This window comes from Procambarus clarkii, chromosome 30 (genome assembly GCF_040958095.1).
Source record: "Procambarus clarkii isolate CNS0578487 chromosome 30, FALCON_Pclarkii_2.0, whole genome shotgun sequence".
Taxonomy (NCBI): Eukaryota; Metazoa; Arthropoda; class Malacostraca; order Decapoda; family Cambaridae; genus Procambarus; species Procambarus clarkii.
In genome coordinates this window covers 21,663,519-21,678,316 of record NC_091179.1, presented here as the reverse complement: position 1 = coordinate 21,678,316, position 14,798 = coordinate 21,663,519, and the positions used below count along the sequence as shown (strand labels likewise).

Genomic DNA, 14,798 nt, shown 5'->3' with positions numbered 1-14,798 from the left:
CAGGTAATTGGTTACTGGATTGAGACATAGCATTATTTGTATTAGATTTAGATTGTGTTACTAGATTGGATAGCATGTAAAGTCTATCTTGAGTCTCATCTTCATACTGGGAAATATCTACTATAATTCGATCCAATTCATCAGGATCAGTTTCTATGGTATTCAGTAGATCAAGATAAGACTGACTTGTAGATTTAACTTGATCAAATTTCAGATCAGCCACTCTCACTGATGTTTCTAATTGATAAGAATCAATGGGAGTTGCTTTAGACAAGCCCTCAGACTTGTTAATTAGTCTGGTTAAATGACCTTTGAGGCCAATATAGGTTCTCCTTAATTGTTCAGGAGTAGCCATGATGGGTTAAGTCCAAACTTCATGGGATCTGAATAAGTATTACTAATGAAGCTTGGGTACTTGTTCATTGGTTGACAAGTAATATTAAGTATAGCCTAATTTAATGTGGCTAAATTATACTCTACCTCACTCGAGGTTAAATGTTCCTACCTAACAACAAGTAGCTAGTAATTTTGAGCACTGCTTGAACTTCACCATTAACTCTCGTCCGGTTAGCTCTTCTATATCACCATTAGATGTAATGGTGATCATCCAGCAATACTCAAAATAGATACACACAAATAATGAGTACAAGATGAAATAATATGGATATACTCTAATCAGAGTTATCTCAAAGTTTAATCCCACCCTTGATAGGGTCAGCACAAAGGGTATAATACATGAACTACTAACTAGCTCAAGTCTAGTTGTGATAATTTCTACCTAAGAAACTACAAATTTATTTAGTCTGTGTTTGTGCCAAATTCAGTACAATCACAGCCTAAATTTCTACCTAATAAGATTGGTAAAGATTATTGTGGTGCAGTAATGTGAATATAATTGTGCTGTATTTTTGTTTTGTTTTTTTGGATTTTATAGTTTATAATTGTGCACTTGCACACACAAGTGAAAACAGTTATTTACAGTTAAATTTGGCTTGCTAGCCACAGCCGTTTGTGATAATTGATTGTGTTGATCAATTTGTCAACTACATGTGACCTAGACTCACCTGACAGGTGTACACATCTCTTGCCAGGTTTTGTCTATATGGTCTGGCTGTAAATTGGATATAAGTGGCATCCAATCTTACTCGTTTTTTCAGCCTAAAGTTTATGTATTTGGCAGCTCTCTGGTAATATTCTGGTGTTACTCCCCAACGATTATCATGACTCAGTTGGCGAGGTTCCACTAATGTGGATACTACCGAACTGCTGATGAGCTTAAATGAAGAAATTATGGTTTTAAGGTGATTGATCACCTCGGCTGGATGACGAGTAGGACGGATGTCATTACCACCTAAATAAATAATGGTTAGATGGTGAGGCCACTCTAACGCAGGTGTTAGTGTGGAATTGTTATGAAAGTTATGAGCTGTTGCTCCTGGTGACCTAAAGATTCTTACTTCAGTATGAGGTATAGGTCTAAGTGTTGTGGGTAATTGACTGTGTCCCACGAGTGCTACCTTATACATGAGGTGTAAGTAGCAATGACTTGGTGTGACTTAGGCTAACCTATGTGTTACGCTGTCGGTAGACACAATTAATTAAAATGGTTAGTCTAGACTACTTCACACGGTGATTAGTTATTACTAATTAGTAGGTATATTTATATTTTATGTTTATTTAGTTCGATAAGGACCATAATGTGGGACATTTAGGGCTTGACTCTATTTATTTAATTATTAAATTAATGAAAGTAATTACGAAGGACCACCCGCTTTTAAGAAAAGAGGGAAACTAATAAAAAGTGATCATTAGAGACTCCAGGAAGAATCAGTGTCTATGGTTAAATATTAGGAAGTATAATCACTTAACTAATTAATGGGCTGTATAGATAATTAACTTGAATCAAAGCCTCAAACACCTACATTGGGGGGTTATTGCTAGAACTTCATATACGTCTAGGAACTAGTGTGGTTCGTGCACCAGTTCATTGTGTAATAACTAATCTTATGACCAAATTAAAGAAATCTATAGAAGATTATCACCAGTAATTATAAAGATCATTAACATCAGAAATTAATCATTCTAATAAACACGTATTATCTCCAGTGTACATGATCAGCATCCAATTAAATATTAGAATATAGAAGTAATGAATTTTAAAGTAAATAAATGAATACGAAAGGTCTTAGCTTTAAGACGATTTCAATGACATCATTTACGACTCATCCTCGGGATCTCCGGAATTCCTCGTAGAAACACTGGGAGAAGAATAACACGGAGTAAGGTAACAGCTCGTGGACTCTTCACATGCGAGCTGTAATTTAAGGGATATTACGTAGCATTGAACTAGGCTACTGAAATATCTATATTCAAGAAAATGGAAAAACAAATTAGTTATGGTACTAACATGGGTTTTGTTAAGGTCGCTCGATCTAACGACAAGCTGCCCCGACATATACAATCTCTAATGATGCATCAAAAGGGAATTATATACTTAGCAAAGGGGTACAGATTATGTTGAAGCTTGCCGAAACCGCATCCCAAGCTCCAACTCTCGCTATGGCGTACACGTGGTTGATAGCTTGGCTTGAATGTCGACTCGTTATTAGTTGGCCGTTCACTGCAGATCACGTAGAACAATATTAACTAGTTCTATGTTGAGTACCAGGGTAATTCTTGCTGATAACTTCAACGTCACGTGTCCCAGACTCTGACACCAGGACCTTGTTGCTCAATTCCGCAACACGAGACTTCACGCCGCACTCAGGCGTCTCGTAAACACCAACAACAATGGCTTCTCCCCCTCACCCACTAGCGTCCCGCATTCGCCACAGAAATTATTTATCACGAATAATATTATTTCACGCAATTGTGGCTGAAATGCTTTAATAAAGACTGGGTTGTAATTCCAGGGAGTTAAATATTATTACTTTCTCGTCTTACAGTAGTAAACAAGAAATGCAGAAGATTTTAGTTTTCTCCATGGCATTCACGCATGACGGTAAAATTATTACTTGATAACAATTGTAACTAAAAACTCTCGATTTGGAATTATTTGGGAGTTATATTATCCGTAAATAATTATCACACGGAATACTGATGATTTTAGAGAATCACATTCAATTCTCTAACACACTGGATATAAATGTGTTTAACTAGGTAGAATCTGACGCAATACTGGCGCTTGGTTTCGTAAAAATTCCAGTATTCTTATACAGATATAATAATTAGTTCATGTGAACACTACTGTTAGTAAATTATAGTAACTACAGTAATTAGTATATTTTAATACTAGTTTATAATAATACAATAGTATTGTATTAGTGTTGGAAATTTCCAACAACAACTGACCCTGTAGAGGATGCCGATTCTACATCCGACGACGACGATTCCGCCACTGCAATGCAGACTTCAGATCCTTTTCTGTTACCCTTAGCTCACAAGACTCTGCCTCCTGTGACCCCCACTTCTGCAACAGTTCCAGTTACTAACCATGACATCACTGTGAACGCGGCCACGCTTTCAGACATACTGTCGGCTCCTGCTCCACACGCTTCTCCAGCTGCTTCTGTCCCTTCACCCGTCTCAGTGACGAATTCCGCTGCAATCGACCCTTGGTGTGACCCTATAGAGGGTACCTACTATGCAGCCCCTTCTGCTGCAGTACCTACCACTGCTACTCAACCTCCAAGAACTCAACTTTCAAGACATCAACCTTCAAGAACTCTAACCCAGCGTGTCAACACCCCTGCTCTTCACTCATCTGATGAATCGTATGAAGACGTATCTGTTGGAACACCATCACCCCCAAGGAAAGATCACCTCCAAGCATCAACACGAAACGTGACCACCAAGACCGACAAGCCCAAAAAGAAGACCAACGATCAAAGTTTGGTGAAATCAACAAGGAAGAAGACTACTAACGAACTGACTTAACATCAACATCTGACATCAAACCTCCACTGCCAGCTGCTTGCGTTCCCAGCCCCTGTGTGTACTGCAAATGACACCCTACTCAATTCAACTTCCATCTGATCAAGTTCAAATCCGCGGTGGTTGGGCCACAGATGTTTCATCTCCCCTCTTCACCTCATCCCTGGATCCTTGCTCAAGATTTCTGCAGCCTCGCCCCGTTCTTCCATCCCCTACTTGCCAGCTCTATGAACGTTTTCAAGTTTCACCATCCAGTCTCCTGTCTGAGTCTCGTAAGGATGGAAGCTAAAGTGAAGCACAACAGCAGTTCAATTATTCAAGGTTGTGGCGCTGCAAACAAGTCGCGTGTTCACAAGGAACAGAAGATGAGGTTCAACTTCTCCCACTCCAAACTCGACGCTTTAAGAGATGTCGACATTTGTCAAGAGAAGAATCTGAATTGTAAAGATAACGAACGTTGCATTCTGAAGTACGAGAAGCTTGAACGGATTGGAAGGAGTGCACTAGATCGTCTCATGAACTTTAAAACACCGTCTTCTTCATTTAATATGCTACCCGTTCAAAGCCTGTATGTTCCTTCTTCAGTGAACAATATGTTGTTTCAGCAAGAACTGTATAACCGACCTCTTATCTCATCTGTGAATGAGGGCGATGTCGAGATGTGTTACGAGAGCTTGGAACGGAAGGGACGGAAAGCTGTTGATTGCCTCATGAACTTTACAAATGTAAACAATTTGCAAAAGAGGCACACTTCCCCGCTGGCCTCCGTGCTCCTATATCCTTCAAATAATATGTTGCCACAGCAAAGCCAGCATGTTCAGTTAAATTCAGGGAATGATGACCTACAGTTCCTGCAAGACCTCTATATACCACCTCCAATGTCTCCTTTGCACGAGGAGTTCAGACAGAAAAACCCTGCCAATATTTCACCATCCCATCATGCTTGTCCAACTTCAAGTGATTACCTGCAGTTCCTGCAAGACATTTCTGCACCGCCTCCAATGTCTCCTTTGCACGAGGAGGAGAGACAGGAAAAACCTGCCAAGATTTCACCATCCCAACATGCTTGTCCTACTTCACGTGATGACCTACAGTTCCTTCAAGACATTTATGTACCTTTATTTTCTTTGCACGAGGAGGACAGACAAGAAAAACCTGCCAAGATTTCGCCATCCCATCGAGGTTGGATACTTTCAGGTGATGACCTACAGTTCCTGCAAGACATTTATGGACCGCCACCAATGTCTCCTTTGCACGAGAAGGAGAGACAGGAAAAACCTGCCATCCCATCGTGGTTGGACACCTTCAGGTGATGGCCTACAGTTCCTGCAAGACCTCTATGTATCGCCACCAATGTCTCCTTTGCACGAGAAGGACAGACAGGAAAAACCTGCCAAGATTTCACCATCCCATCGTGCTTGTCCAACTTCACGTGATGACCTACATTTCCTGCAAGACATCTATGTACCGCTTCCAATGTCTCCTTTGCACGATGGCGACAGACAGGAAAATCAGGCCAAGGTTTCTGCATCTCATCGGGCTCGGCCACCTTCACGTGATGACTTACAGTTCCTTCAAGACCTCTGTGTACCGCCACCAATGTCTCCTTTGCACGAGAAGGAGAGACAGGAAAAACCTGAAAAGATTTCACCATCCCATCTTAGTTGGATACCGTCAGGTGATGGCCTACAGTTCCTGCAAGACCTCTATATAACACCTCCAATGTCTCCTTTGCACGAGGAGTTCAGACAGGAAAACCCTGCCAATATTTCACCATTCCATCATGCTTGTCCAACTTCACGTGATTATCTACAGTTCCTGCAAGACATTTCTGTACCGCCTCCAATGTCTCCTTTGCACGAGGACAGACAGGAAAAAACTGCCAAGATTTCTCCATCCCATCGTGCTTGTCCAACTTCACGTGATTACCTAAAGTTCCTGCAAGACATTTATGTACCGCCTCCAATGTCTCCTTTGCACGAGGAGGACAGACAAGAAAAACCTGCCAAGATTTCACCATCCCATCGAGGTTGGATACTTTCAGGTGATGACCTACAGTTCCTGCAAGACATTTATGTATCGCCACCAATGTCTCCTTTGCACAAGGAGGACAGACAAGGAAAAACCTGCCAAGATTTCACCATCCCATCGTGCTTGTCCAACTTCACGTGATTACCTACAGTTCCTGCAAGACATTTATGTACCGCCTCCAATATCTCCTTTGCACGATGGCGACAGACAGGAAAATCCGGCCAAGGTTTCTGCATCTCATCGAGCTTGGCTACCTTCAAGTGATGACCTACAGTTCCTTCAAGACCTCTGTGTACCGCCACCAATGTCTCCTTTGCACGAGGAGAACAGACAGGAAAAACCTGTCTAGATTTCACCATCCCATCGTGCTTGTCCAATTTCACGAGATGACTTACAGTTCCTGCAAGACATTTATGTACTGCCTCCAATGTCTCCTTTGCACGAGGAGGACAGACAGGAAAACCCTGTCAAGATTTCACCATCCCAGCGTGCTTGTCCAATTTCACGTGATAACCTACAGTTCAAGCAAGACATTTATGTACCGCCTCCAATGTCTCCTTTGCACGAGGACAGACAGGAAAAACCTGCCAACGTTTCTGCATCTCATCGTGCTTGTCTAACTTCAAGAGATGACATACAGTTCCTGCAAGACATTTATGTACCACCTCCAAAGTCTCCTTTGCACGAGAACAGACAGGAAAAATCTGCCAAGATTTCACCATCCCAACGTGCTTGTCCGACTTCACGCGACTACCTACAGTTCCTGCAAGACATTTATGTACCGCCTCCAATGTCTCCTTTGCACGAGTTCAGACAGGAAAAACGTGCCAAGATTTCACCATCCCATCGTGCTTGTCCAACTTCACGTGATTACCTACAGTTCCTGCAAGACATTTCTGTACTGCCTCCTCCAATGTCTCCTTTGCACGAGGAGGAGAGACAGGAAAAACCTGCCAACGTTTCTGCATCTCATCGGGCGTGGCCACCTTCAAGTGTTGACCTACAGTTCCTGCAAGACATTTATGTACAGCCTCCAATGTTTCCTTTGCACGAGAAGGAGAGACAGGAAAACCCTGTCAAGATTTCACCATCCCAGCGTGCTTGTCCAATTTCATGAGATGACTTACAGTTCCTGCAAGACATTTATGTACTGCCTCCAATGTCTCCTTTGCACGAGGAGGACAGACAGGAAAACCCTGTCAAGATTTCACCATCCCAGCGTGCTTGTCCAATTTCACGTGATAACCTACAGTTCAAGCAAGACATTTATGTACCGCCCCCAATGTCTCCTTTGCACGAGGAGGACAGACAGGACAAACCTGCCTAGATTTCACCATCCCATCGTGCTTGTCCAACTTCAAGAGATGACCAACAGTTCCTGCAAGACATTTATGTCCGCCTCCAATGTCTCCTTTGCCCGAAGAGGACAGATAGGAAAATCCTGCCAAGGTTTCTGAATCACATAGAGGATGGCCACCTTCAGGTGGCTAATTACGGTAAAGTAAAAGTTGTTCAATTTGTTTATAAATTTATTTATGAAATGGTTATAGAAAGGGCTGCAACTGGTCCAAGTTTCATCATCACACCTTAAACAGAAAAGGAGATAACAAATACACAACGTATTATGCAACGAATTTTCAACATTTGCAAACAATGTCAGGGAACACATGTGTCAACTAAAATCATTTCTATAACACTCAGATATTAAAATTAGCATATAATAAAGGATTGATGATAGCAGTTTTATAAAAAAAAGTGTTTAGTGCAATAATATAATTATTCAAAGTTACCCTTCCAAAAATATGCAATATATGATGTTTATAATTTTTTTTAAAATCAACAAATGGACTTTTGACTAAAATGTTTTCATCGGTTTGTAGAAGCACAAACTCTACATATAATGTGTAATTTGCATGTAAATTGATTAATAAATGAAAGCTATGACGTACCTTGAAGTTGTAAATTACTTACCTGAGTAAAATAAGATCAAAGTTTGGCCACCTGTAGCTGAGCTTGACGTCTATCGATTTCGTTCATAATTGGCACCCTTGCAGATACGCATCCGTTGAGCAAGGTGTGCAAGTTCCATGCAAATCCCCAGATAACAAACGAAATACAAATTTGAGAAAAATTGTAAAAAAAAAAAAATTATTATATATATATATATATATATATATATATATATATATATATATATATATATATATATATATATATATATATATATATATATATATATATATATATATATATCCTGCACATACATATTACAATTATTACCAAATATCAAATTATAACACTGAAACATCTAACCTATTGAAATTGGTCCGAATTGTGGGTCCTCAAGGTGGCACTGCATTTGGCACTAGTAGGCACTTGCATGATTGCTGGATCACCTTCCTCTGGAGCCTGTCTCGGCTTGTTGTAGGGAGGGAGGTCTAGGAAGGTGTGTGAGGAGGGTCTAGGAGGGTTGAGGAAGGTGTGTGAGGAAGGTTGAGGAGGGTGTGAAGAAGGTTGAGGTTGTGTGTGAGGAAGGTTGAGGTGGTGTGTGAGGAAGGTTGAGGTGGTGTGTGAGGAAGGTTGAGGAGGGTGTGAAGAAGGTTGAGGTTGTGTGTGAGGAAGGTTGAGGTGGTGTGTGAGGAAGGTTGAGGAGGTGTGTGAGGAAGGTTGAGGTGGTGTGTGAGGAAATTTGAGGTGGTGTGTGAGGAAGGTTGAGGAGGTGTGTGAGGAAGGTTGAGGTGGTGTGTGAGGAAGGTTGAGGTGGTGTGTGAGGAAGGTTGAGGTTGTGTGTGAGGAAGGTTGAGGAGGGTGTGAAGAAGGTTGAGGTGGTGTGTGAGGAAGGTTGAGGTGGTGTGTGAGGAAGGTTGAGGAGGTGTGTGAGGAAGGTTGTGGAGGGTGTGAGGAAGGTTGAGGTGGTGTGTGAGGAAGGTTGAGGAGGTGTGTGAGGAAGGTTGAGGTGGTGTGTGAGGAAGGTTGAGGTGGTGTGTGAGGAAGGTTGAGGTGGTGTGTGAGGAAGGTTGAGGAGGTGTGTGAGGAAGGTTGAGGAGGGTGTGAGGAAGGTAGAGGTGGTGTGTGAGGAAGGTTGAGGTGGTGTGTGAGGAAGGTTGAGGAGGGTGTGAGGAAGGTTGAGGTGGTGTGTGAGGAAGGTTGAGGTTGTGTGTGAGGAAGGTTGAGGAGGGTGTGAGGAAGGTAGAGGTGGTGTGTGAGGAAGGTTGAGGTGGTGTGTGAGGAAGGTTGAGGAGGTGTGTGAGGAAGGTTGAGGAGGGTGTGAGGAAGGTAGAGGTGGTGTGTGAGGAAGGTTGAGGAGGTGTGTGAGGAAGGTTGAGGAGGGTGTGAGGAAGGTAGAGGTGGTGTGTGAGGAAGGTTGAGGTGGTGTGTGAGGAAGGTTGAGGAGGTGTCGGTGCGCCACCATCTCTCACTGGATATTACTCTTATTCGCGCTCAAGCGGCTTTCTTTTACTGATAAAGACGGCGACCGAGTGCCAGATTTGCTGCTCTTATCTTCTGGCACTATCTCTTTATAAGAGTTTGTGCAGTAGATGCAACAATGCGCTATTCCAGGAATGATAATGGAGCGCGCGTCGACACAGTCCGCACTCAATCGGACACACGAGGTGACAGAGGGCTGGGACCTCCCTATGGCCCCACCATGGATGAGAAGGTTGCCAATGAGTGTATATTTACTCCTTATGCATACAGAGATAAAAAGGAATAACAGAATAATAGAATAACAGAATACAGAATAAAAAGGAATTAAGCTGCCAGGATATTCCCACATAATTTATGGTCCTCAACGAACCGGATTCAAGATCCTGATTAGGATATCTATATATATATATAACATTAGTGCAATATTTTACACAATATTTACATATACATTAATTATAACAGGAAGACACTTCATATACATTTTTCTAGCCTAACTTTTTCAATCTCGGCTCATAGCAAACAGAACTTACAACAAGCACTCTTATTGTTCCGAGGCCTGTACCAATGCAAAGTTACAACACTTTGACGATTTAATAACCACACATAAGGCCAATACAAATACTGCAGCCACAGCTTCCCAAAACCAGACACAACCAGAAGTCAAATTGCCATCACTCAGTCTCCCTACTTTCTCTGGTACAGAGGACGAGAGTTGGGACAACTTCTGGAACAAATTTGTTGATTCTGTGCATTCTAATGCCAATGTAGCAAAGACAACAAAATTTACATATTTGCATGGACTATCAGACTTCTAACCCATAAGCTGTTGGACATTAACCCTCCAAATAGTACAGCTGACTCACTCCAAACATTTAGATTGGAGCTTGAGTCCTTGCTCAAGGCACTTAAAAATAAAGTGAACCTGGACGAATCTGATTGGATAATCCAAGTCCATATGAAATGCAAATTACCCAGTGACGTACTGGATAAGTTGTTTGTCTTATATAACAAGTCTTCTCTGACTGTAAAGGAGATAAGCGAAGGTTTGCATTCCGTAATAGAGAGACAAAGAGATAACCCAGATGGAAAAGGGACATCTAATCATTTGTCTACCACTAATAGTAAACAACAGAGTACAAACAGTACTCCAAACAAATTTAAAAGAATTTCCCTCTCCCCAAAGTGGAAACAAGGCAGTATGGGCACATATGCAGTTGGTCGCTCCAAACCTACAGTTAACGTGTCACCCAAATCAGTGACTCCCCAAGATGCTGTTAACGTCTGGAAACCATGTGTGTTCTGTGAACAACCACATTCCATATACTATTGCAAAGTTTACCCCGATCGTGCTACACGCATAAAACGACTCAAGGAGTTACGTAAATGTACCAAGTGTATAAGAGCACACAATCCCGACACCTGTACAACTCAAATACGCACCTGCAATAGGTGCCATGAGGGTCAACACCATACAGCACTTTGTGGGGACTCAAGTACAAAGATTGCCAAACCACAGGAGGAGGAAGGAACTACCACTTCAGAACAGCTTTGTACTGTGTTACCTGACATAAGTGTCTTGTCAACAAGGTCTGATCATAAATCAACTTTACCCACTGCTCAATTGATCATTATAAATGGAGAGTCCAAAGCCACCGTACATGGATTATTTGACCAAGGATACCAAATGACTTTTATATCAAAGGGGTTGGTAGATGCTCTGAAACTTACACCTGTAAGAGAGACACGAATAGACTTAGCAAAATTCCTGACTAACACAGGTGCCCGAGTCTTCAGGGTAGTACAACCCAAAGTACGTTTAGGAGGTTATGTCCGAAAGATACAAGCTCTGGTAATAGATAGATTCCCAACAGACCTGTATGTATATGGTCTAGGGACACCAGCCAAATTCCTGAAAGAAAAGGGAATCCATTTGGCTGATAAAATCACATCAGACCACCTTTCCAATATTGGAATCCTTAGTGGATCAGATGTCCACCATAAGTTTATCAAAGGAAAGGAAGAAAAACAAGGAATGAACTTGTTACCATCTGCAGGTGGTTATTTGCTAACAGGCCCAGTATCATGGCTGAAACAACCCGCACCTGTAGACCACCAACATGCCAACCCAGTAATGGTTGCATGACTAGGAGAACAGTCTCCTCTGCAACTCAGAGACATGTCCGAGGATGAGCTTGATCCCCCTGTACATAAACTATGGGACTTGGCAACTCTCGGCATTGTCCCTGAACAACCTAGCCCAGATGATGACTGGACTTACAAACAATACCTTGACTCGGTTATCTACAGAGATAATCAATACTGGGTCAGGTTATCATGGAAGCTGAATCACCTTCAGCTAGCCGTGAACTATTTTATGGCACAAAACCAATTAAGATCACAGGTGTTGCGCTTACAAAGACAACCTGAGAACTTAAAGTTGCATCATGAAATAATACAGAAGCAACTCGATGACAAATTTATCGAAGTTGTTACTAATCATAACCCAAAGGAAGGGCACTACCTGCCACACCACCCTGTACAGTAAAATTCTGCTACTACCCCACTACGGATAGTATTTAATTGCAGCGCTAAGATAAGGCAGAGTAGTATTTCGTTAATTGACTGTCTTCAAACTAGCCCTAGCCTGACACAAAGGCTATACGACGTGCTGTTAAAGTTCCGTATTGGGACTTATACATATATGGCTGACATCAGTAAGGCTTTCCTTTGGGTAGGTCTCCAAGAAGAAGACCGGAACTACAGAAAGTTCCTATGGATCAAGGATCCTAACGATCCAAACAGTGATTTAATCACTTACAGGTTTCCGAATGTTTTGCTTTGGGCCACTTCTTCACCTTTTCTGCTTCAAGCTACTTTAGATATGCACTTGAAGAAGTCCAATAGCCCAAACAAAACAGAAATTAGTAAAAACTTGTATGTGGATAATTTTCAAGGAACAACCAACAGTGAGAGTAAACTGTTGAACATATACCATGAGGTCAATTGAGAATTAATGGGAGCTAATATGCCTCTCCAGTCGTGGGTCTCCAACAATGCCAAATTAAATCAACTGATCGCAACTGAATTTCCTGACTACCAGGTACCCGAAAGGACAAAAGTACTAGGCGTCGAATGGAACACGACAACAGATCAGTTGACAATCAAGTCGGTGGAGCCCGATACCACTAACTTAACAATGAGAAAATTACTCTCACAAGTCAGCAAACCCTTTGATCCATTAGGACTATTAAGTCCACTCTTAATTAATGGAAAGTTGATAATGCAGGAATGTTGGCAACAAAAGATTGACTGGGATGATCTTCTAACACCTACCTTACAAGAAAAATGGCAAGGGCTAGTGAAAGATTTAAGTATCCTAAAGTCTGTCAAGTTCCCTCGGAACACAGTAGTAAATGAAAATGAACCAATTAAGCTACATGTATTTTGTGATGCCTCAGGAAAGGCTTATGGCACAGTAGCTTACCTGGTCTCAAATGGGCAAGCCAATTTGCAAACATCAAAGGCCAGTGTGGCACCTTTAAAGAAAAGATCATTGCCACAACTGGAATTAACAGCCTTACTGCTAGGTGTAAGATTGGCTCATTATCTGATCAAGGCCTTAAGGGGGCATTACCTCGTTAAGCAACATCCACTTTGAAGAAACAGTGGTATGGTCAGATAATGAGGCAGTGTTACAGGGGTTAAAAAAAATAATAGTAAGAATCCTTACGTGAGTAACCGCATTAAGGAAATACGAGAGTTGTCAGCAGGGTATAAACTAAGATATGTACCCACCAAAAAGAATCCAGCTGACTATCTCTCCCGAGGCCTGACTTTACAGCAATTAACAAAGGCAGAGATGTGGTTCAATGGACCTCAGTGGCTAATCAGCGACCAGTGGCCTGAACAAAAGCCATAAGTCATTGTGACCAATGTCACTGTTCCCACTGAGAACCCAGAACTACCTCGGACTTTGGTAATTGATCGTACTCGGTACTCTGAACTGAACAAACTAATAGGTGTCACCCAAGTAGTGTTTGATTTTCTAAAGAAAATAGGAATCAAGCACAAATTTCCTAGTGCCCTAAGGTACAGGGTCAAAAGAGCTCAGATAGACACAATCATGACAGAATTTGACAATGTTCCTAAGAACCTTCAAAGTGATCTGGGTCTCTGGTTAGACACCGACAATTATAACATAATCAGATGCGGAGGCCGCTTACAGCATGCTGACATAGATCTGGAAGCAAAAAATCCAATATTGCTCCCTCGTCACCAAATAGTAAGCAAATTAATTGTTACACATACACAAATACAGCACTCTGCATGGTGGGGTATTAGATACTCTCACGGACTTAAGACAACAGTATTGGCTACCCCAAGGTAGGCAAACAGTGAAATCAATAATTAAATCCTGTGTTATTTGCCGGAGATATGATGCGAGAGTGTGTCCTTATCCAGGCCCTCCTCCACTTCCGAAGGAACGATTTGTACATATTCGTCCCTTTGAGACTTCAGGAGTAGATTTCACAGGAGCACTCTTCCCTGTCTCTTCTGAATTCTGGTGAGCCCACTCATTTGGACTCTTGGACTCACACCCTTTCTTGTCTTGATCTTTCTCTCTGCTCTTCTTCTCTTTACTTAATTTTCACGTGGCAGGTTCTTGATGACCTCCATGGAAGTGATCATTTCCCCATCCTTGTTTCCTTTTTCTCTTTTCGCCCTTCCCTCTCTTTCCCTAGGTGGCAGTTTGCTAAGGCGGACTGGAACCTATTTACCCTCAGTGCTGCTCTCTCTGACCTCTCCCTTCTGCCTCTCTCTCGCGCTCTCCTCCTTTTTCATGACACTGTCTTCAACGCTGCCCTCCGCTCTATTCCTCGCTCTTCCTCTCGGGGTCCACGGAAGTGCGTTCCCTGGTGGAATGCGAACTGTGCTAGGGCTGTCCGCTGTAAGCGTGCAGCCTGGAAGAGGCACCGCCGTAGGCAGACGACAAATTCTTTTCTTTTCTTTCAGAAAGCGAGTGAGGTGGCCCGTAGGGCCATCCGTACGGCTAAACGTGAATGTTGGGCATCTTATGTCTCAAATATTACGTCCGAAACCCCTCTGACCCAGATCTGGAAGTGTATCCGCAAGATAGCGAGTAAGTTCGTTCCCGATGTTTCACCGGTCCTTCACCTCCATGATACTCTTGTAGCGGACCCGTTGCAGGTCGCTTCCGAACTGGGTTCCCACTTTTCTTCTGTTAGCTCTGGTCTTCATCTTCCCCAATCTTTCCTTCTTCCTAAACCTGTCCTTGAGTCTCGTCCTTTAGATTTCTGCACTCATCTTCAGCTTCCCTATAATGATCCCTTCTCTCTCTCTCTGAACTTCGTTCTGCCCTGACTCTCTGCGGTTCTACGGCGGCG

General features: G+C 42.4%; 2 protein-coding genes across 2 annotated transcripts; both read left to right on the top strand.

Annotated features, from left to right (window-relative positions):
- The first annotated feature begins 10,348 nt into the window (after window positions 1-10,348).
- Window positions 10,349-11,536, top strand: LOC138369943 (uncharacterized). The gene has a single exon (XM_069333698.1). The coding sequence runs from the start codon at window positions 10,349-10,351 to the stop codon at window positions 11,534-11,536; it is 1,188 nt and encodes a 395-aa protein (XP_069189799.1).
- A 33-nt stretch (window positions 11,537-11,569) lies between these two features.
- On the top strand, window positions 11,570-11,938 carry LOC138369942 (uncharacterized). The gene has a single exon (XM_069333697.1). The coding sequence runs from the start codon at window positions 11,570-11,572 to the stop codon at window positions 11,936-11,938; it is 369 nt and encodes a 122-aa protein (XP_069189798.1).
- Window positions 11,939-14,798: the final 2,860 nt, after the last annotated feature.

Bases quoted from the DNA above. Each gene is read 5' to 3' on its own strand.
- LOC138369943 (XM_069333698.1), top strand. From the start codon at position 10,349: ATGAAATGCAAATTACCCAGTGACGTACTGGATAAGTTGTTTGTCTTA.
- LOC138369942 (XM_069333697.1), top strand. From the start codon at position 11,570: ATGTCCGAGGATGAGCTTGATCCCCCTGTACATAAACTATGGGACTTG.